We start from the raw sequence: 22464 nt of genomic DNA on the forward strand, positions 1-22464 counted from the left end.
GAAAAACAAAACAAAACATCGTAGCAGTTTGTACTTTGGGTTTTGGATTTTGGGTTTCAGCAGAAAGGGTGGGTGGGGAGTGGGGTTGAAGTATCGCGTTATTTCTGAGAGAGGTGTAATAAAGCATTAAATCTTATCAGATTCTTCCAACCAAAGTCCCTCTATTTCTGTGAGCTGGTACATTTACACTGAAATCTCTAAATTATTGTCTATTCTCTCTCAGGCATTATATATCCTTTCTCCCCTCCATTTTCTCTTAATGTATGAAGATGGCCGTGTTTAAATATTTTTAGACTCTTATATACACTGGAATTACTAACCTCTCAGACCTCTTAGTTACATTTTTCAACATATCAACATATTTTTCTCTATTTCAAATGCTGCTGGGCATTAATTTATTCTCTAATGAATGATTAGGCCTGTGTGCGTCATGGACACAATGTGCATATTGCAAACATTTTATAATAAAAGAGAGATTTGGTGCCCAACGTCACTTGCACAACGGCCCCGCCCTCTGCTGGAGGTCTGACCTGCGCCTGCTCAGTCTGGTTCCCTCTGCTTTTTTCTTCACTGTGCTCCGCTGCAGTGAGCAGTCCTTTGAAACTCTGCAACACTCCGCTACAAAACTAAAGGTAAGCTAAGCAAGATTCTTTTGCAAGTCCCTTATTATATTTTATTTTTAAGGTACTGTTTTGCGATTTTTTCCCTGCATTGGTAGTTGTTGTCAACAACCGCTTGATTTTTAGTGAGATATGAGTCACACATGGGTAGGAGTAGCCACCGCAGACGGCTATGCCAAGGTTTTAATGCCAGTTCGGGCCTGTGTGTTCCCATAGTTAGCCAAAATTAACTATCATAAAACATCCTCGAAAAACTGAAGTTTAGCCCTCTTCCCAAAACTTACCACGAGTGTTGACGGCATGCAGCGAAAACAACAAAACAAATTTTTATGAGCGATAATAAGTGCGATTTATTGCACTGTTGTGCTGCAACATTTGAAATACACAACTTAAAGTAGAGATTGTGCTTTTTAAAAAAACAAAAAAAAGGAGATGTATATGAAAGGGTGGACGCATCTGGCCATGAGCATGTTCGCTAAGGACCGGGGGACGGGAGACCATAAATCTATTTTAAACGTCTTATCTGTGTGTTTGTTGAGAAACACAAAAGAACATTAACAACTAGCACCGCTATCTTTTGTCATTGATTGTAACTTGTTGTTCAGACTTTCCTTCCTGTTCAATTATAGAATCTTATCCTTGCCAATGGCCTAGAGAGACACAGTTTTATTAGGTTATTTGGATAAAGCAATCAGTGAAAGTGCTATCAGCCGATATTTTGATAATCATTGCTGTTCATTGTTATTGGCATCGGTGTGTGTTATGTAGAAATAAAAAGCATAACTGGGTTAATTTAGAAATGGTGTCCTCACATGGTGTGTTTAGCAGAGTAGTTCAGAAAACGTGGTTCACACCTATCTCAGCACTTTCTGCAGCACATGTAGCAGGAGCTGGTGCAAAGTCTAGTGATGTATTTAACTTAAGTTGTTAACTAGATAGTGAAAAGCACTGCTGGAAACTATAAAGATGGCCTTTAAATACCTTATTGTGTCACTGTAAAAAGGTTTATTAAGGCCCTATTGGATGATGCAAGCATTGTATAAACTAAGGCTACTTATAAACACATGCTTACACACAGCAGAAGTCTTTTTGTTGTCACTGTACACATTAAAACACCCATTAAAAGTGACTCTAATGCAGGACAGAGCTGCATATTTCACTTTACGTTTAAGCTATAACTTCACTGCACTTCACCTTATCTCTCACAAACATTCCCTACATTATGGTACACACACACACACTCTTGGTTTGGTTATCTGTACGCTATGCTAGAGTTGTGCAACTGCCTAATTGCATATTTGACACCCTTTTATGGCTTGTTATTGGATGCGAATGTCAGAATTATTCCTTTCATTTAATCCTGCAGACGATGCCAGTTCAACTTGAGGGGTTAAACATATGTAATATATATAAGTTGCTCTTCTCCACAGTTAATCTGGACTCAGATTAGATATTTAGATGTTTTTATATTTCACAGTGTATTTAAGAGAAGAAACAATACTCAAATTAGTCAGCTGTGCAACATCGGGGCGACTGTGGTTTAGGTCGTTGGGAGGTTCATCTTGTAACCGGAAGGTTACCGATTCGATCCCATGCTCTGTCAGTCTTGGTCGTTGTGTCCTTGACCAAGACACTTCATCTACCGCCTACTGGTGATGACCAGAGGGGCCGATGGCTCGATATGGCAGCCTCGCTTCTGTCAGTCTGTCCCAAGTCAGCTGTGGCTACAACTGTAGCTTGCCTCCACCAGTGTGTCAATGTGAGAGTGACTGAATAGTGCAATTGTAAAGTGCTTTGAGGGTCTCGAAAAGTGCTATATAAATGCAATCTATTATTATTATTATTATTATTATTATTATTATTATTATTATTATTATTATTATAAACATTGGGAATTTGTGCTGCTCGCAAATTGAGCAGTATGTACTAAAAGCATGTTGCGTTGGACAGTTCTATGGATTTTTAAGTCATTTAACATTTTGTTTGTGTTCAAATACGTCCATGTCATTTATGTGGGGTCATCTTGACCTTTGCGCTTACTCCAGTCTATCACCTGGCTACAGCTTGCATATAATTACGTATGCGCATTGTAAGTAATACGATGAGTGGCAGGTGTTTGTGCATAAACACACTGTGCTGGTACTTAAAAAAAAATAGGGATCTTAATAGGCTGAACCTGGAGGAGGACACATGTTAAAAGCCAAGTCACATGTAATTCAGTGTCATGTTCACATGGGCTAAATTTAGAGCTGCGACTTGGTGAGGAAACTAAGTGGGGTGGGGTGGGGGGGTGAGGGGATAGAGAGTGGAGAAGGATTGTCTGTCGGGTGGAATGACAAAGACAGATTGGGAATTGCATGTAGTTGCTGAGTGTCTGGGAAATGAATATTGAGACCACAGGTGATGGATTTGTATTATGTGAAAATGATGACAATCTTAAGATAACGCAAGCTAGGGCTGCACGATTAATCGTTAGAAAATCGCGATCTCGATTCATACTTATGTGCGATCTCATTTCCAAATGACAACGATTTTTAAAAAAAAAGAAAGAAAAAAAAAAGATGACGACGATTGTACTGCATTTTGATCCGGGACGTAATCTGCATGAAATCAAGCGCTCACTCTTCCTGCTCAACAAATGACAAGGGTGGAGCCTTATACCACGTGATACAGAAGCTATGCCGTGTGATGCTAAAATTAGCAGGGAAAAAACAACGGAGAGCAAAGTGACAGGAGAAAATCCGTCCCGGACAACCACCCAAACATCAATAACGGGAACCTTATACAGCGCTTCCCTATACCCGTCGAACTCCCGCAGGCACAAAGAAATTACGGAGGCTATCACTTATCACCTGACCAAAGATATGGCTCCCATCAACACTGTGCAAAACGAGGGATTTAGGAAAATAATCAACACCCTAGACAAACGCTGCACAGTGCCATCCCGCAACTATTTTTCTATTGTTGCACTACCTGCTCTATACATGCAGTGTCGAGCAATGGTGGAGACGGAATTTCAAGCAGTACAACATTTTGCGGCAGCAACAAAACGTCAGACATTTGTTGTTTTTATGTTTATTTATTGTTTTTATGTTCAGTTTCAACTGTTACGAAGTTGATGTGCAGTTAATAAGTGCAATAAATATTTATATTGAAAAGAAAATCGTGAGAGAATCGTGATCTCAATTCTAAGCCAAAAAAATCGTGATTCTCATTTTATGCAAAATCGTGCAGCCCTAACGCAAGCTTTATTTATCCAAAAGTTGGAGAGGTTTTTTTTTTTTAGTTTAAGAGTCAACGTTTTAACTCGGGGGTTGATAGAAAATAGATATTTTATTTCCAACATGCAAATATAATTGAAATAACAAGAGGAAAAAACAAAACTTAAAAATCATCAAGTTTTCATGTATATATCTATTTCTACAGAATGTATGTTCGAAAAGGAGTCGGATGAAGTTTACACTTTTCCTGTTCCTTCCCCCTTATTTCAAATTTCATTGCTTACAAATCCATATCCAGAATTCAGCATTATTTGATCCATATATGTTTAACTATGTACAAGTCTAACACAACATACACAAAAAAAAAACCCATTTTCAGCACGTAAACCAGAACAACAACAAATTACATGTTTACATAAACCAAGCACCCTGTGTTTAACACCCGCTTATCTCTGAACTTATTTTATATCTATGTGACAAACGCCTTAATGAACACTTAAACTTGGGTTACTCTTGCCTTGATCTATTAAAAAAAAGGACACAATGAAAATATTAGAAAGCTAGAGGAGAATGAGTGAATATTGAACATTCATTTGTCACATAACACCAAAAAAAAGACTTTTCCTATTGGATTTATCACAAAGTTGGCCATATCAGCCTAAAAGAAAAGTTGGTGCCTACTGCATTTGCTATTCCCCCCGGACTCTGTTAAGTTGCTTTGCATTATTCACACTTTTTTCAACTGGGCTTTGGTGCACACATTGAGTTCATCTGTTTAAGCATCTTTTCCCCATTTGGATTTGGAGAGGGGTTATTGTAAATATAAATCTCTGTAGGTGATGCGCCAGACTTTAAGGAACCTGGCATTAAAGTGCATATTTATCAATGTGATTTACTTTCATGATTTGTTCTGTTTTTCTGTACTTTTGTGTGCGGGATGGAGGAAAAAGTATTTCAAAAGGTCTTTTCACGTCTACACACAGGCCAGGTTTGCATGCAGTGCACAGAGTGCTCTGGTTTACATAAGTTAGGTATGGCTACAGTAGCTGTAACATGTTGTGAACCACTTTCAAACAAGAGTTTGTATTGTGTGATGATGCTGTTAATTAAAGTGGCGAAGGACTTCTTGCCAAAAGTTTCCCATTGTCCCTGCTTTTACTTCTCCCTCTGAAGAGTCATGGCACAGAATGTTGGGATTGTACTGCAGCAGGACATGCCAGGAAAAGGCAAACATGCAGAAAACAAAGACCACTGTGTGACGTGTCAGAGCCACGCACCAAAGGGACATGGTGAGTGGTGTTGGGGGTTACATGTAAAAACACAGATGGATTATCATCAGGGTCCCTGGATTGCATGTTGGTTTCATTACAGGGAGAGAAGGGGTCTTTGTGTCTAAGCGGTTTTCATCTGCTTTCAGTTATCTTTTTTTTTTCTTTTTTTTTTTTTCCCTTTTTTCCCCCCAAGTGACAGTATTTGATCTGTCTGCAGTGGCTCAGTCATGCACGTGTTAGCTGCATTTCCCATCTTCTGTAGAAGAGACCAGTTAGGTGAGGGGTGCAGGAGCCACAAAAAGGTGTGCTGGTAGTAAAATATTAAACACTTATTAAACACTTATAGGATATAAGTCAATGCCAAGGCTGTCTTCTTCGCAGACACGTGCACACTGACCCAGGGGACACTGATGCCTCTGAAACACTACACTACAGTGCAGTGCAGTGGTGTGCAGGAGTGGTAGTTGCTGACTAACCAAACCAGCCACTGCTTGTGCTGGCTCTGCTGCAGTGACCTGGCCGCAGTCTGCAAAAAAAATATGCTATGTTGATATTTGTTCCCAGTAATGATGCTATTTTTGTTCATTCTGCAACAGCTATTGCAAAAATAAGACTTGTATACTGTCCTCCTAAACTAGGGAAACAGTTTCATTGGTTTAACAACCTCTGCTGCTTGCTCATGTACTGCTGCTAGGCAATCAATAGGGTTTCTGTGGAAGATAGAGGGGGAGGAGAGGGGCTATAACCAGCACCCAGACAGCCCCCCTACTGGCTTGTATTGATGTGTAATGATTGTTGGTGAGTAGATGGTTGATCGAAAATGCTGTTGGCGGTGCTGTCAGCGTGTGTGTGGCCTCAGAAGTGCTATTTGCATTGCAAAGCACAGCTTCCAGTGCAGAGCTTTAAAATTCATTTTGTGTTAGCATCTTGATTTATTTTATTTTTAATTTTTTAAAGGGACACTCTGCTATTGTTTCTGTATCCATTTAATCTTTGTTGAAAAACTCCACAATATGTGCTTCAGTAACGATTGAAAGCTCATATTGTGCTATTCTACATGGCACAAATGTTTCAGAGGTTGAGATATGAAAGGCAAATGTGTGATCCAACAGATTTGTACTTTAACCCAAACTGGAAAGCTGGAAATGTGCATATTTAGTGCTCTGCTGGACAGACTCTTAAATCTTGCAATTTCACCAGTGTTGTAAAAGTGTATTTCTAAATTGCTGGAATATCTCTTTACATAAAAAGTGCACATGTGTGGGTGTATGTGTGTCACTGCTGTGATTAAACTATTGGTACATTTCTTTCCTCAGGCACAATGGCTGTCCCTCCTGCATACTCGGATCTGGGAAAATCTGCCAAAGACATCTTCAGTAAAGGCTTCGGTAAGTGAAGAAATCTACTTAACATGCATATGTAACTGCTGCTCTTCTGTTGCTATCATACTGAAGCTGTTTGGGCTCAAACTATGGTGCAGGACTGATTTTCAGAGAATGCTTTGTGTGCTCTGTGCTGCAGGTGTCTATTGTTCTTCTGGCCAGTGCAAAGAGATTATTTTTACTGCCCTTCCTTGTAATATATATGTGTATATATATATATTTTTTTTAAATATCCTAATTTCTTTTCCACAGGCTATGGAATATTGAAGCTAGATGTTAAGACCAAGTCTCAAAGTGGAGTTGTAAGTATTACTGTTGTCACTGGATGCGTTTAAATTTAGTTTCAAACGTCTTTCTAAGCACTTAGATGTAGAGCAAAGGTCTGACTCACGGCTTTGGAGGTCTTCATGTCAGAGTGCCTGACGTGCCTCTACATACAGAGTCAGCAGAGAAACACTCTGTCGAATGAGTTTATTCCTTACTCTCTCCTCTGAAGCAGCATGTTCTGTCACGAAGGGAAAGAGTTTCACCAAAACGTGCCATGTATCTGTGTTGCCATAAACCGGTTACCATAGTAAAACCACAAATGAGCTCTTGCATAGTTTTCCAAATCTGATCCAGCTTTAAGCCTCACTCAAAAAGCACTGAAAAGACATCCACTTTTACTTTTTGTAGCTCTGGTTTTCATTTTCCCAGCAAGCAGTCAAACTGTCACATGTAGACTGTGGTTTTCCCTAACTTCCTCTGTTTTCTCTTTTCTCTGCTTCTTCTTTGGATGCTCCTGTCAGATGGTAAGAGTGGGAGAGTGAGTGTGTGTGCATATGTAATCATTAAACACAGGTGCACTGCAGGGTGCAAGAGTGATAGCAGTGTGTGTTTGTGTGCAGGCTTTCTGCCAACTATTTCTTTGCAGTAACGGCTCACCTAAGTGACAGCATTACCCCAACCGCAGCTGTAATAGCACTGATCGTTAAACACTCATGACCAGCCTCTCCCTCACAGTCCTCAGTTTACCTTCCCAGCTCACTTCTCCATCTTAAAGGTCTAGATTTTTATTTATTTATTTATTTGAATAACCAGTCATGCAACCCTGTGAGGGATTGTTTGGCAGAGGAAAAGCCAAAAACGTAATGCTTGTTATCCCTGTCTCCGTTTCCCCCCGGCCTCTAGTGTCTTTAGCTGTGCTCTGATGTCTCTTTCTACTTTCCCTTCCACCTCATCTTCCATCTTCCCCTCATTACTCGATCCGTCTCTCCTACAGGAGTTCACCACTTCTGGCTCCAACAACACAGATACAGGGAGGTCTGGAGGCCACCTGGAGACAAAGTACAAAATGAAAGATCTGGGGCTCACCTTCAACCAGAAGTGGAACACTGACAACACTCTTACAACAGAAATCACGTTGGAGGACCAGGTGAAGTCAAACAAACAGGAATTTTATTTATTGGGGGGGGAGCAAAATAGCATTGGTGTATCTACTAAAAACCTCAGATGTGTTTAAATCTCATTGACCTCTGCCTCAAGGTTAGAGGTCAGAGGTCATGTTTTCTGAAAATATTGTGAATGTGATATCTTAAGAACTAGGCAAATTTTGAAATTCATACCATAGGTGCATCTACTGGGAGGCTGAGCTGCCAGAATTATATTTTTATTTTTTAAGAAAAAATAATATTATTATTACTGATGGGTTGCTCCTCATGACAAGAAATTTGGATAGCAAGTGTGTGGCTCACGATTAAAGCTTTGTGTCTGTGATGATAATATTATAGACATCTGCTCTCATTGACATCAAAGAGTAGGAAAAAAAACATAGTTTTGAGTGTTTGGATGATGGTGATAAGTACCTACCTCTTTAAAACATATACGTATGACAGAAAATAAGGAAAGGTTTAATAATATGTGGTGGCTAATACTTCAGTACTTAATGTATTAAGTCTTCTGTCTGTCTGTAGCTGGCCAACGGCCTGAAGCTCGGTCTGGACACGTCATTTGTGCCGAACACTGGGTAAGAGTAACGCTCTGTTGTTCTCAGGGTTTTTAATAAATGTTCTCAATAGGACATGTGTCTAATAATTACGATCTTTAGCAAGAAGAGTGCCAAACTGAAGACCAGCTACAAGCGGGACTTTGTGAATGTGGGCTGTGACCTGGACTTCGACATGGCCGGCCCCACTGTCCACACAGCGGCTGTGCTTGGCTTCGAGGGCTGGCTGGCTGGTTACCAGATGGCTTTCGACACTGCCAAATCTAAACTCGTCAAGAACAACTTTGCCCTTGGATACAAGACTGGTGACTTCCAACTTCATACCAGCGTGTGAGTCACTACAGCATAGCACAAAGTTTAGGGGTTTTGTTGTTTTTGTTTTTTCCCCTCAGTTCTTAAATTGTTTGGTGTTGTATTTCAGTAATGATGGCACGGAGTTCGGTGGCTCCATTTACCAAAAGGTGAACAGCAACCTGGAAACAGCAGTCAACCTAGCCTGGACAGCAGGCAGCAATAACACACGCTTTGGACTTGGAGCCAAATACCAGCTGGATAAGGATGCATCCCTCTCTGTGAGAACTGACAAAACATCCTGCACACGTCTAACATACATAAATAAATGATACATTTTCACTGCTAGCTAATCACGCTATAACTTTTGTGGGACTCTGCTGGAGGTTTGAGTTAAATGTACAACTGTACTCAGGGGTGGCACAGTGCTGCAGTGGTTAGATCTGCATAACAAAAAGGTTGTGGGTTCAAATCTGCTGTCTAGCTTGGGAGGTTCTCTATTGAGATTCCCTGTTATTTATGTCTGTGCATGCGTTGTCTCTGGATATTCCAGCTTCCTTCGACAGTCCAAAGACATGCATGTTAGTTTAGTTGGTGTTGCTAAATTGGCTGAAGGTGTAAGTGGTTGTCTGTTTCTGCGTTGGCCCTGCAGACTGGTTGTACTCTGCCATGTGCTCAGTGACAGCTGTGATATGCTCCAGCAGCTAAGAAAATTTATGAATGCATGTGTTGCAGTATGCCCACTATGGTAGTTACTGTTTTGGCACAATAATATTGGGTAGTAAGCATATGAGGCTGAAAACGAAAGGTGACAGAGCTTTTGTAACGGTGGTGTCCAGACTCTGGAACTCTATCCTTTGAGCTTGAGATCTGTGGACTTAGTGGTCTGAGAAGGTCTGAAGCTTTTTGTGATCCTTTTTTTTTTTTTTTTTTTTTTTTTTTTTTTTTTTTTTTTTTTTTTAAATCTTGAAAGGTGCTATGCAAATAAAATTGTATTTATTATATAAGCATTGGGTGGACTGTGTAAATAATGAGTTAAGAAGCAAACTCAGTAAGCTGAGTTGAAATAAATGATATTTGACAATAAAATAAGGGATTTTTTAGGGAATAGGGATATGATTAAGCAAAATGTGAATGCTCTAAAGATACCTCCTGCTAGACTTCAGATATTTTGATAATCACAAAGACCACTGAACAGATTTTTATTAGCATGAATTAACTCATGGATTTACCTAAATGCATTTATTTATTTATTTATTTACTGCATCCTTGCTTTTCTGTGAGCAAAGGGGTGCCGCTTAAAGTCTTCATCTGTTGGTTGATCACACCAGGCTCACAAAAAATGTTTATATTGTTGTTAATAAGTTACAATTAACAAAAAAAATTACGATCCATACTTATTTTTTACCAAAAAAGTTCAATGACAAAAAGGATAAACGTGTTTTAACCCGTCCCAGAATCATCAAGAGATTTATACAACTCTAAAATGCATGCTGGAGGAAGTCACTGGATACCATTCTTTTTATGAGCATCCATTCAATAGTTGTTCAAATATTTGAATGTGGAACCAGCTGCCTACTGAGTCATCCCTACAGCTGTGTGCTTCTCAAACATCATTATCTTACAGCCTGAGGCTGATTGATATTCATATTTATGATAAACTCCATATTATGTAACCTACTCCATACAGTGTTTATGACTAACTCACCTGATGATCTGTTTCTCCTCACAGGCCAAGGTTAACAACGCCTGTCTCGTTGGAGTTGGATACACACAAACACTCAGGCCAGGTTAGCCGTTTGACTTCTTTAAAAAAACAAAACAAAAAAAAACATGTATTCTGTGATAACAGCCTAAAGAGCATCTGTATGGTTACATGATACAATGTGACGCTCTTTCCTGCAGGAGTGAAGCTCACCCTCTCTGCTCTGATCGACGGGAAGAACGTGAACGCCGGTGGACACAAAATCGGCCTCGGTTTCGAGCTGGAGGCGTAAGGATTGAACAGGACTGGCAAGAGGAGAGGAAAGCAAACAAAGGAGAAGACTACACCACTATGGCCCCACTCAGCAACGCATCAACAAATCTTCCCTCTGAGACACACACACACTTTGGCCTTAACCCTGAAACTCCAAACAGCCTCTAAGACCTCTAGTACTGTAATTCTAAAGCAAGGATTTCACAGTGTTATTGACATGACCCACACATCAGTTTTTAGCATATATTACCAGAGTACTGCATACAGTCTCGCAGCCAGTTTATTCAAATACCCCATTCTCTAAATACTGTGCTACTTCTCGGCTGCTTTGGCCAGACAAAGTGCACTTTTAATAGCATGTCTGAAGCACCCTGTCATTCTGTGTTATTCAGGCAGGTTTTGTTCAGATACTCTAGGATTTAGACATCAGTGAGATTGTTAGAGGGTGCTTGTTTTGGTATATTGTAGTTTTGTTGCACGCTTTAAATGCTAAGGTTTTTATTTTATTTTATTTTTTTTATTTTTTTATTTTAGACTTTTCATTGTCATATTTACAACTGATGCAATAGAGGCTAGAGAGAAATAAGCAGGAAAAAACGGGTCATGTGTCTGAGTGGATTGCTTTTGTTTCCACCTAAATAAAACAGTTAAACACTGTGAGCCCTTGGTTACCTAAAAGTTTTGTTTTCAGGTTTTGTTTGGTCAAAAAATTAGGATCTCTATATGACCTCTTTGTTTTGTCATGTTTTATGTCCTGTAACTGTTAAACCTTGAGCACTACATTTCACTTTACCTGTGCTGTGCTTTGTATAGGAAGTTAGCCATCAGTTAGGACCTCAAACTGGCTTTATTGAATGAAATAAAGACTTTAAAAACAGATTTGTAGTGGGTTTTGGCTTGGTTTCTTGTTCTGTTTTTTTTGTTTGTTTTTTTTTCTTTTTTTTTCCCCCCCCACCCTACTGATGTTAGTCATGTGAAAAATTGTTTTCACAGTACTCTGCAGCCCTGTATCCTCTGCTCTTGGTGGCACATAAGTTTGCAAAGTGACTTCAGAACAGACCACAAGACTCCTAGAACAATATCCTTTGGACCAGTAAGACCAAAGTGGAGATGTTTGCCCACAACACTACATTTGGGGAAAACGAAACGCAACATATCAACACAAACGCCTCATAACTGTCGAGCACAGCAGTTGGAGGGTGATGAATTGAGCTTGAGGTGCAGTCAAGTTGAATAAACCTGTGTCTAACAAAGTATTCTAGAGTCACACGTGAGAACCTCTGAGAGCCAAAGCTTGGCTGAAATAGTCATTCAAGGAGACAATGATTTAAAAGAGTCAAAGTAGAGATCTATGCACAGAGAGCTGTGCAAAAACAAATGTTTTGCAAACCTCAGTTCCTCAAGAATGTGAGTGAGACAATTGTATAGAAAAAGATTACTAAAGGAAGTAAGATGGAATACCCGCATTACTAGGTTACAAATTATTGCTGCTAAAAGTTCTACAGCCTAATGAATCATGGGATGGCAGAGTACGACAAGCACTAATTCTGTATATTATTTTTCTTAATCGCAATAAAACAGTCAAGGCCATCAGCGTCCTCGTGTCCAAACAAATTATTTGGAAATGAAGCAAAGAAAACACCAGGTCACATTAAACCTGCTTACCAGAGTCAAGATTTAATTTTGTTTGACATTTTTACAATCTTAACAGCATAAAGTCTGTACACAAAATAATTCCGAGATACTTGATAATAAGCATCACCTTGTGTGATCTTTACAGTACTACCTTTAATTGTTGGGCTTAAGATGAAAACGAGAAGAAAAATGTGGAAACAATTGCGATGAGGCCAAAACACCAGACCAGAGTAATATGTTAGTTTTGTGGTAATTCACAGTTTTGATAAATTCACACATTTAACTTCTTTTTCATTGTTTCAAGGTAATGATTAAAAAAATGTATAAAATATTGCCATACCCAGCATGTCAAAACAATTCAACAGTATAAACAAAACACTTGCAGTTATTCGTGGCATACTGGACTGTGCTGCATTTGATACATGTTCCTCTTATTGAAGATATTCCTCATTTCCCCATGCATTCATAAGTGGGTTTAAAAACACATTCATACAGTTACTGAGCAAACGGTTAAAACAGACCTCTTTTCAATTCTAAATCACACCCTTAAACCAAATAAAACCTGCAATAAAAAGTAGTGTTCCAGATATGAACACGCAGCTCAAGGCACACATTTGTTAAGAATAACATCTGTGGTTTCCAAAGACCAACAATCACGATGAAACAAAATTAGTTCTTAAACTAAGAAAGAGATCGTCTTACAAATCCAGCAAAAGATTATTTACAATAATCATGCTGTATGCAGATATTGGGTCAGAACTGTGCAAGGTGCTTCATAAACCATAAGCCTATAGGAATGTACAAATATGTAATATGAGATTAAGATTTTAATCTTTACTGGAATTACAGCCAGAATGTTCTGTTTAAGATGAAAGATGACACTCCAATTAATCTCTCTGACATTAATCCTGAACATAGATTTAATTATTCTTTTTCACAAAGCCAATAAGGTGTTAGCGATCTCGCTGATTTTTTTTTTAAACTGCTACACGTTCACTTCAGACTGTCGTCATACATCCCACGTGTAATTTGACAGCCCATCCACACAGAGGCAGCAGAGTACTACATATCTGCAAAGATGGAAACTCAGTTTATGAGAGGTCACTGGAGAAATCCTGGCCTCCACGCAGCCACGTCCACTCCCTCAGCATCTAGGACAAAAACAAAAGGCAATTGTTTTAGTTAAACAATAAAAAAAAAAAAATAATAATAATAATCACAAAACACTTCCATGCAGCTGCTATGCATCTGTTTGCACACCTCCATACTGCTCTCAGATTCCTGGATGGTGTCGTGCAGCAAACTCTGAAGGCGGCTCTCAAATGTCCTGCTCTCCTCCACAAGAGACTCATCACTGCAAACACACCCAAAGTTATTCATGCATTCCTCTGACGACTTTGTTAGGATTCCTGTTATGTGTCTGTGCTATCTGAGATGTTCTGAAAAGTTGTCTTTAAACAAAATCCCACAATATATAATTAGTTTAAAATTCTTTTGGTTAGTCATCATGTATAGGCATGTAAAAATAAACGTAAGCCTACACCACCTCAACAATATTACAATCATTAATTTTAGGGTCTGAATGGACGCCTACCCTCACATCCCAGTACTCACGTGTGTGTGTGAGTGAGAGAGAGAGAGAGTGCACTCACAGTTGTTGTAAGCTGTGTCTGGGAGTGAGTACTGACGACGGGGTACGTAATCCATCAGGACTCCCACTCACTGGACTGCGAACTTTACTCTATGTAAGACAAGATGATGGACTTTAGTCAATATTAGCTGATAAAGTAAATGTAACACTCTTGATAATCACAGTAGACAGAAATTACACATATACTACTGGCTACAACTGTAAGCAAATTGTATTTTGTGTGCTTACTTTGTTAAGTACAACTATTCAACTGACGTTAACATAAATAAGTCGCAGCCAATCACACGGCAGCAACTCATTGCATTTAGGCTTGTGTAAGACAACCTACTGAAGTTTAAACTGAGCATCAGAATGAATAAGAACGGTGATTTAAGGAACTTTGAACGTGTCAGGCTTGCTGGTGCTGTTGGTGGGGTAACGGTGTTGGGATATTATCTTGGCACAGCATCAGCAGAGCATTGTTTAAATGCCACAGTCTACCTGAGTATGTTGTTTCAGACAGGATAATGCATCATATCACAAAGCTCAAATCATTTCAAATTTATTTACTGAACATAATAAAATCTCAGAATTCCAGATTCACATCACGGATCATGAGGAGCTGACAAATCTGCATCAACTCTGTGTGTGACGCTTTCATGTCAACATGGACCAAAATCTCCAGTGTTTCTCAAAATGTAATTCTAAATCAGCTTTAGCAAAGTGCACCTAATGAAGCGGCTGGTGAGTGTATATGAGTCTATATGTATGTGAGTGTACTGAGTCCCCTACTGTACACTCTGTACACACATGACTGTGTTAGTTCCCACCCAGACAACACAGTCATCAAGTTTGCAGATGATACCACCGTGGTGGGGCTCATCTCAGGGGGAGATGAGACTGCGTACAGAGCTGAAGTTCAGAGGCTGTCAGATTGGTGTGTAGACAACAACCTGGACCTCAATACCACCAAGACAAAAGAACTGGTAGTTGACTTCAGAAGGAGGAAGTCCGAGCTGCAGCCTGTCAGCATCAACGGGGAGTGCGTGGAAAGGGTCTCCAGTTTCAAGTTTCTGGGTGTGCACATAGACACAGACCTCCAATGGAGCTCTATCACCTCTGCGGTCTTAAAGAAGGCCCAACAGCGTCTCCACTTTCTGAGAATCCTCAGAAAAATGGACCCGAAGAAGGAGCTGCTGACCGTCTTCTACCGGTGCTCCATTGAAAGTGTGCTGACATATTGCATCGGTGTGTGGTTCTCCAGCTGCACCACAGCACACAGAAAGGCACTCCAGAGAAGAAGAAGAAGAAGAAAGTGTGTACATTATTGTACTTTATTGAGCCCCGTGGGGAAATTGCTCTCTGCATTTAACCCATTCACTCAGTGAAGCAGTGGGCAGCCATTGGGCGCCCGGGGAGCAGTGTGTAGGGACGGTACCTTGCTCAGGGGTACCTCAGGGTAGCTGTTAAGGGGAATCGAACCCCCGACCTTCCGATCATGGGGCAACCACTCTACCTACGGAGCTATCCCTGCCCTCAGAGGGTCATCAATATGGCCCAAAAAATCATTGGACATCCTCTTCCTCCCTGAAGGACCTGTACAGCACTCGCTGTCTCAAGAGGGCACGCAGCATCCTACGGGACTGCACACACCCAGGACACCGGGTGTTTAAGCTGCTGCCGTCTGGCAGGAGGTTCAGGCTGCTGAGGTCCCGAACAAATAGACTCAAGGACAGCTTTTACAACAGGGCAATAGCCCTGATCAATGCAAATAGCTCACCTGACTGGCTGCCTCCCTGGACTTTTTTAGGGGGGAGGTAACAATGTTTAAAACAATAACAATAATAATATTTATATTTATAACAAGGTGCAATAATAATTATTGTGCAATAATAACAGTGTGCAATACACATACACTTATTCTTCTTTTTTATACTACGTTAATATACTGTGTTGTGTTGTTTGTTGCGTTGTGATGTGTCATATCGTGTCGTGTTGTGTTATATGTAGTGCCGACGTAGGACAGTTTTCCAATTTCATTGTACTACTGTACTAAGTATGACTGTGCAATGACAATAAAGAGTTATCTTATCTTATCTTATGATCAGAATTGGAAGTGTCTTTGTGTTTGTGAACAGGTCATTTTTGCTCACACAGGCGACTTTGAGCAGGTTCCACAGCTCCCTCTGTCGTCTCTCCTGCAGACTCATCAGCACTTGTTCGCTTTCCGCCATTTTCTGGACCACGCCCTCCACCTTTGGCAGTAACTCCATCACACGCTGGCGGCACAGTGCAGTCTTACTGCATAACACATAAAAACAGAATTTGAAGGTGAAGCACCCGTGTAGCTAACGTGCTGACACATATAACTGGAACATAGAGCATGCATGAAAATGACGAATATGTAGTGTATTTGTCTTTTTGCTTGATTAATACCCCAAATATTTATGTGTATCAGCTGTTCAGCACAGTAGGTGTCACTGCTGAGCTCCTGTTGATTCTTTAATTACGCGAGAGTTTGTATTCAAATTAAACTGAGAAGCTGCCACGCTTGGCACACATCCCCATTTATGTGCACAAGCAAAACAGCTTGAGTGTAATCAGTTTTTCCTCACATGAAACAGCTATTCTTCTGATTGGTTTATAAAAAGGTTTAAGGTTTGAAACCAGTTTTCATAAACTGTAAATTTTGATCACTTTGACATCATTTTTTCTCATTGAGCTGAGTTTGTGGAACATTTTTATTCTGCTAGAATTCTGGTCGTAGTGTTGGGCTTCATGGAAACATAGTGACTGCCATAGCACCAGAAGGCTTCACAGTACTGATTCATCATTAAACATTATTTCATCTGTACTTTTGCATGGGTCCAGTTTGACAGCCACCAATGGTTGGGATTATGTAAAGTAATGCAGAATATTTTTGGAAAAAATAGGAGTGGGAGATTGGTGCTTTGGCTGGAGTGATGTGGACACTGTATTGGTACGTCGTGGTGAAGTAAGAGCTAAGCGTGAAAGCAAAGCCTTTTCGATTTTCTGGTCAATCTACATCCCTACCCTCACCTAGGGTTGTCAGCTCGAGGTAACCGAAAGAACCAGATTGCGGATACAAGGGGCGGAAATGAGCTTTCTCTGAAGAGTGCCTGGCCTCTCCCTTAGGGATAGGGTGACGAGTTCGGCCATCTGGAAGGGGCTCAGACTAGAACCACCACTCCTCCACATCAGAAGGAGCCAGTTGTGGTGTTTCGGGCATCCGACAAGGATGCCTCCTTGGTGAGGTGTTCTGGGCATGTCCCACGAGGAGGGGAACCAAACACACAGCACCCTGGAGAGATTATATTGCTCAGCTGGCTTGGGAATGCCTTTGTGTTTTCCCAGCCTGATGATGAGTATCCTTGAAAACTGATACCAACTTTGCTCTTCAACACCAAATAATGGATCTTGAGTTTAACAGCAAAAGTTTCCAAATGAAAGCTCACCAGTGCATATTGTTTAATGATTTAGAAATGTGTTTGACTACCTGAGGTGTGTGTAGAAATCTCTGAGCTTCTTCTCATAGAACTGCACAGCCTGAACCACTAGACGCACCACCTCCTGACTGTCTCCTGAACACCTCTGGTCTGTGGAAGGAAAAGGAAGAAAACTGAAACAATGTCAAAGGAGGTTTATTTTCACAAGGAGATGCTGTGACCGCTGTTAAATAAAAAGTGAACTGAAGCATGAATAGTCCAAACCTCTGGGCTTCTCTCTGAGTTTTCGGAACAGCTCCATGGCTTTTCCTTCACTGAGGAACAAAGAGGGGAGGAGAGCAGGATACAAGATCACAGAGAAGTCACTTTTGTTATTTTTATGTATTTCTTTTTACAATAAAGCTTGGTTCAAACTTACAGTGTATCCAAGGCTTCTCCACTCCTCCATGGCTGCCGCTGCACATCCACTATGTCTGGCTGCAGCTGCATCATTTCCTCCTCCAACTCACTCACCTTAACCTAGAAACAGCCACACGTTTCAGTCTTATTGAAACACACATAAATACTCTTTATGCACACATGCACAGAGAGAAAAAGTCAAATCTACCTGACCACAGCTGACAGCAGTTTGCTCCATCTCTCTCCACACACCCAGCAGTTTGTCTGATGCTAAAAAATGTAAGAAGACATTAGTCATTAGTTAGTGGCAAACTGCATTGTTCTAGACAGACAAGTTTGGATAAATGTTTCCCCCTGAGGTAAAAGCCACAGACAACCAAATTAAGCCATAAATAACTGCAGACTATCTCACACCCGCTGTGACGCCAGAATACTGACATTCCCAGCCCTGAATACTCTGTACTACATTATTGCATGATTACTTAAGCATAGAGTACTCATGGGTCGGAGTATACCGATCCTTAAACTCAGCTTTCATTACAAGTGTAACGTGTCTGCATAATATCTCACTGATAATATCTCTTTGGAGACAGTGAGACATAGACACCACCAAGCTCCAGGTTCAATACATGCAATGGATACGCACACTGAAGGGGACACATCCCCACAACATTCCAATATGATCATCGTGTTCCCAACAAAACCCTGAAATTACAAGTAAAAAAATTCTGCTGTGTTACAACAATTAACCACTGTTGTCCAAAATATTAATTTAATTCCTGTTAAAGTCAAATAACTGAAACTAAATTTCTGGATGTTTATGCTCTCATTAGTTGTTGACTGGTCAATTTTATCTTTCCATTCATTTTCTGCCGCTAAACCGGGTATCACTACCTGGGGACATTGAGTTGTTTCCAATCCAGCTGTGTCCCAGGACTTCTCCCAGACACGCCTGAAACACCTCACCCCCAACCGCCTTTCGATGTGGAGGAGTATTAGCTTTAATCTAAGCCCTTCTTGAATGACCGAGCTCCCTAAGGGCACGCCCTGTATGTATGAAGCTTATTTCCACTACCTGTATTCAACAGAAATTAACTGGATAACAAAACCTTTATGTGGATTGTAAAAACTTGTCACAAGTATAAGTGGACAATTTCGTGTTTTTGGGAAAAAAAACCTCCGAAGAGGTGCTAATCAGTCAAACAGCAGTAACGTCTAGTATCTTTAGCCTAACAGAGCATGGTGGTGCACCACCATGGTTGTTTCTATCAGTGCAATGGCACAGTCTGCAGGCCTGCAGAAGACTGGGTGTACTCTGCCTTTTGTCCCATGACAGCTGGGATATGCTTATCCTGAATAGCTTAAGTGAAAGAACATGTAAGGATGATATATCTGACAATGTATGAATCCACGGTCTATTCTTACTATAAATTCACATTATCAGATACTTATATTTATTAGCTGTCTGAAAGTATCAATTATAAATAATTGTAAATAAATAAAAATATAATGTCAATGTTCTATTGACCAATACCAGTTATAGCATTTCTGCTAGTAATTATAATACATTCCTTATCTTAAATCTGACTGTTCATAAAGAGAGTTAAAAAAGAAGGTGCATCTTTAAGGATAGATTAATGCAGTCCTGGTAGTGGCAGTGTAAAGTTGCTACTATCTACCAACATAATATTGTAACAGTACCGATCCCTGTGGCTGTCTGCTCCTGGTATTTATCCATGTCTATGTGAAGGCTGGTGGTAAAAAAATCCAGTTTGGCAATGAGTCTCTGGTACATGGACACCATCTCATTCTTCTGTTTGGACAGTGAAGAGTTGTGTCTCAGCAGGCTCATGCTGAAAGAAAAAGGATAAGATGTTTTTTTTTTAAATAAATAGAAGCATGTTTACGAGATTTGCATGTGCGCTGGTGTACATCTTACATGGCAGCTTTCTGCCCCTGCTGCAGTCTTTGCCAGTCTTCCTTGAGAGAGCGGATGGTGTGCCACGCTTGGCCACAAGTCCTCCTCAGAGGGCTGTAAGCCAGAACGTAGTTAGGGTCAGTTTCTAGGAAAAAAGAGAGGAAAAAAAGAGAGACAGAAGGATAGACTCACATATGAGTGGTTGTAAAATTGAAACAAAGTGAAAGCAACAGAAATGACACAATCACAATCATATCATAAGATAAAATAGGTTTTATCTTTGGACTTACGGACAAAGCGGATATTTTCAGGGAGAGTTCGGGGAGCAAACTGAGGTTCATAAACACAAGAGGAACGATCAAAGAGGAAAACCAGAGGAAAGTCTGTTCTTCTCCCATCTATCTCCTAAAGACAAACATTAACAAAAGCAACAAATCAATACATTTTCATAGTCACATGTAGAATATTCTGTGAAAGGAGTGTGTTTTTGTTTTGTTGGAAATTACTGCGTAATCTACGGCGCACTGTGTGGCCAACGCATGAGGCTCCAAGGCCAACCCCGCCTCGAGCAGCAGCTCCTGATTGGCTGCAGGGATGTTGCTGTCCTTTTCTATTCTTAGCTGCAGGTTGGCCACCGTCTCATCATCGGATACTGAATAAGTGAGAATCTTTGCAGACGACATGTTCAAGACATGAACCAGCTGAGGGAACAGAGGAGATCCAAAAGCATAAGACTAAACAAGTGAATGTTACATAAATTTATTATTAGTAGTATTATTTTTTTAAAGATTCACATCCTGTAAAATTTGAGCAGAAGTTTCCTTTAATTATAGCACTATTATGAGTCCCTGAGGTTATTTATGTAATGCAGGGACACTGTTGTATAAATCAGTCAAATAAATCAATTAATTTCTCTGTTAACCTTGATTTGCAATAAGAGCTCCAGCTGGGAGAAGCAGTCGCTGGGGGTAGCACTGGGGTCTTTGCCTCTCTCCTGAGGAGACCACTTTAACATCAGCTTCAGCCACCTCTCCATCTTCTCTAATAACAGACTGCCAAACAGTTATTGCATTAGACTGAGATACATGAGTTTAAATCCAGCACTTTCATGTGTCTGTCCTGTATGAACATACCTGTTGAGGTTGTTGGGCTGAGGGATGTGTTCGGAAAAGCGGACGTCCCCAGTGAGGTCCTCGTAGACAATAATAATATTGTCCAGCTTCTGCCTGAGTTTGTTGTGCCTAAAACATAAAAATCAATTGTATACAATTTAGTTTAATATTTTATTCTCTTAAAAGTGCAGTACTTTTTCTATTTTATCTTCACTTTGGTTGCAACTGGACACTAACACTTAGGTTTTCCAGCAATGGGAAGAGTATTTTTCCTCTCTATTTAGCAGACATCCCTAGAGTTTCATGTTATTCATTCATCGCAAGAGTGAGAAACAAGCCGCACTGGTATTGGCACAAGTGACATCCTGCAATTCTTGGACAACTGTTACTTATTTTTATATTCACTGTGTTAAAATCTTGTTACGGAAAAATAATATTTATCTGCAACAAAGCTTATCATTGCTTAACCCTAGATAACAACATTGTTTAAGTTATTAAGCTCGAGTATGGACCCAGACTGCCGAAATAAAGACTAAAAAGGAATGATAGGCTGGTTCTGCAGGTTTGTTGTTTTAAAATTTCCTTCCATTGTTTCCAAGTTCTTTTTCTTTTGATTTGAGATTAATTGGTCATATTATATATATTAAGCTGAAATAGTGAACATTTTCTGGACGCTTTCTTATTTTAACTGATGCAAATATAGAACAAATGACAACTTCAGATATAGGAGCATTTCAAATGTGGCAATACCAGGGAACAGGTTGCCACGTTGGCAGGAAAGGCCGAAATCCTGCGATACACTCAAACACCAAAGTCCCAAAGCTCCAGTAGTCCACAGTGACCGTGTACCTCTGCCTTTCTATGAGCTCTGGAGCCTGAAAGAAGTGAAAGAAAAAGCATTAAGGTTCAGCTAATGTGATGAGGAGGGTGCTGTAACAGTTTTAGCTGTTAGTACTTACTAAGTACTGCAGGGTTCCCACAAATGATGTGCAAAGACTGCTCTGGTCCAACTCTTTAGCATAGCCGAGATCTATAATCTTGTGGATCAACTGAGATTAGGAGTGAGGGGAAAGAAGAAAAGTGTTATTAGTTAGAATCATTTGTTCTTAAAATTACAGACAGACGGCTACATACGTTTTATTCTTGAACTCTTGTAGAGTTCCTTTGTATGATTCACAGTTCAAAATAACACTTCTTTATCGTAAACAGATCATCCACTGTTTGAAACATTTAAGGCAAACCTTTTGTTCATTCACTGCTTCCTTAAAAACAGAAGGTTTAAACAGGATGTAGGTGGGTGGGCCTGACATGGTCCATAATAAAGGTATACCCTCTCTTTCTTGTATTACAGAGCAAAATGGAGTGTTCAGATCACAGAGATTACTTTTACAGACACTGACTTCATAATTTCATTTGCCCATGTTTAACACCAGCGTCCACCAATGTAACAGTACATGTATGCCAAACAAAAGGGAAAAGCATGATAGCTCCACTCAAGGTTTAATGAAAGTTATTAAGCTTTTTTTTTTGCATCATTAGCACATTCATATGCAGCT

At 40.1% G+C, this 22464-nt stretch overlaps 2 protein-coding genes across 3 annotated transcripts in view; one reads left to right on the forward strand and one right to left on the reverse strand.

The window, feature by feature from the left end:
- Window positions 1–547: 547 nt before the first annotated feature.
- On the forward strand, window positions 548–11626 carry vdac3 (voltage-dependent anion channel 3). 2 transcript variants are annotated; one of them, XM_080894500.1, is made up of 10 exons: window positions 571–632; window positions 5015–5130; window positions 6429–6500; window positions 6747–6796; window positions 7756–7908; window positions 8447–8499; window positions 8581–8808; window positions 8900–9050; window positions 10502–10559; window positions 10675–11626. In XM_080894500.1, exons 2-10 carry the CDS (start codon window positions 5019–5021, stop codon window positions 10764–10766), a joined length of 969 nt encoding a protein of 322 aa, XP_080750626.1. In that variant the 5' UTR covers window positions 571–632; window positions 5015–5018; the 3' UTR covers window positions 10767–11626. The 2 variants fall into 2 exon arrangements, with proteins under 2 accessions (XP_080750627.1, XP_080750626.1); XM_080894501.1 differs by lacking the exon at window positions 5015–5130 and having other exon boundaries at window positions 548–632.
- A 777-nt stretch (window positions 11627–12403) lies between these two features.
- ikbkb (inhibitor of nuclear factor kappa B kinase subunit beta) overlaps window positions 12404–22464 on the reverse strand; it is a 38645-nt gene continuing 28584 nt past the window's right edge. The window contains exons 7-22 of the mRNA XM_080894702.1: window positions 21868–21957; window positions 21659–21783; window positions 20930–21037; window positions 20719–20848; window positions 20303–20497; window positions 20087–20201; window positions 19818–19941; window positions 19580–19731; window positions 18087–18148; window positions 17898–17998; window positions 17744–17793; window positions 17530–17629; window positions 16166–16313; window positions 14035–14123; window positions 13643–13736; window positions 12404–13533 (exon numbers count right to left, since the gene is read on the reverse strand). Of these exons, the coding sequence (XP_080750828.1) occupies window positions 13474–13533; window positions 13643–13736; window positions 14035–14123; window positions 16166–16313; window positions 17530–17629; window positions 17744–17793; window positions 17898–17998; window positions 18087–18148; window positions 19580–19731; window positions 19818–19941; window positions 20087–20201; window positions 20303–20497; window positions 20719–20848; window positions 20930–21037; window positions 21659–21783; window positions 21868–21957 (1743 nt within the window). The 3' untranslated portion in view covers window positions 12404–13473. The remainder of the gene's footprint in view (window positions 13534–13642; window positions 13737–14034; window positions 14124–16165; window positions 16314–17529; window positions 17630–17743; window positions 17794–17897; window positions 17999–18086; window positions 18149–19579; window positions 19732–19817; window positions 19942–20086; window positions 20202–20302; window positions 20498–20718; window positions 20849–20929; window positions 21038–21658; window positions 21784–21867; window positions 21958–22464) is intronic.

Source organism: Rhamphochromis sp. 'chilingali', assembly GCF_963969265.1.
Source record: "Rhamphochromis sp. 'chilingali' genome assembly, chromosome: 10".
NCBI lineage: Eukaryota > Metazoa > Chordata > Actinopteri > Cichliformes > Cichlidae > Rhamphochromis > Rhamphochromis sp. 'chilingali'.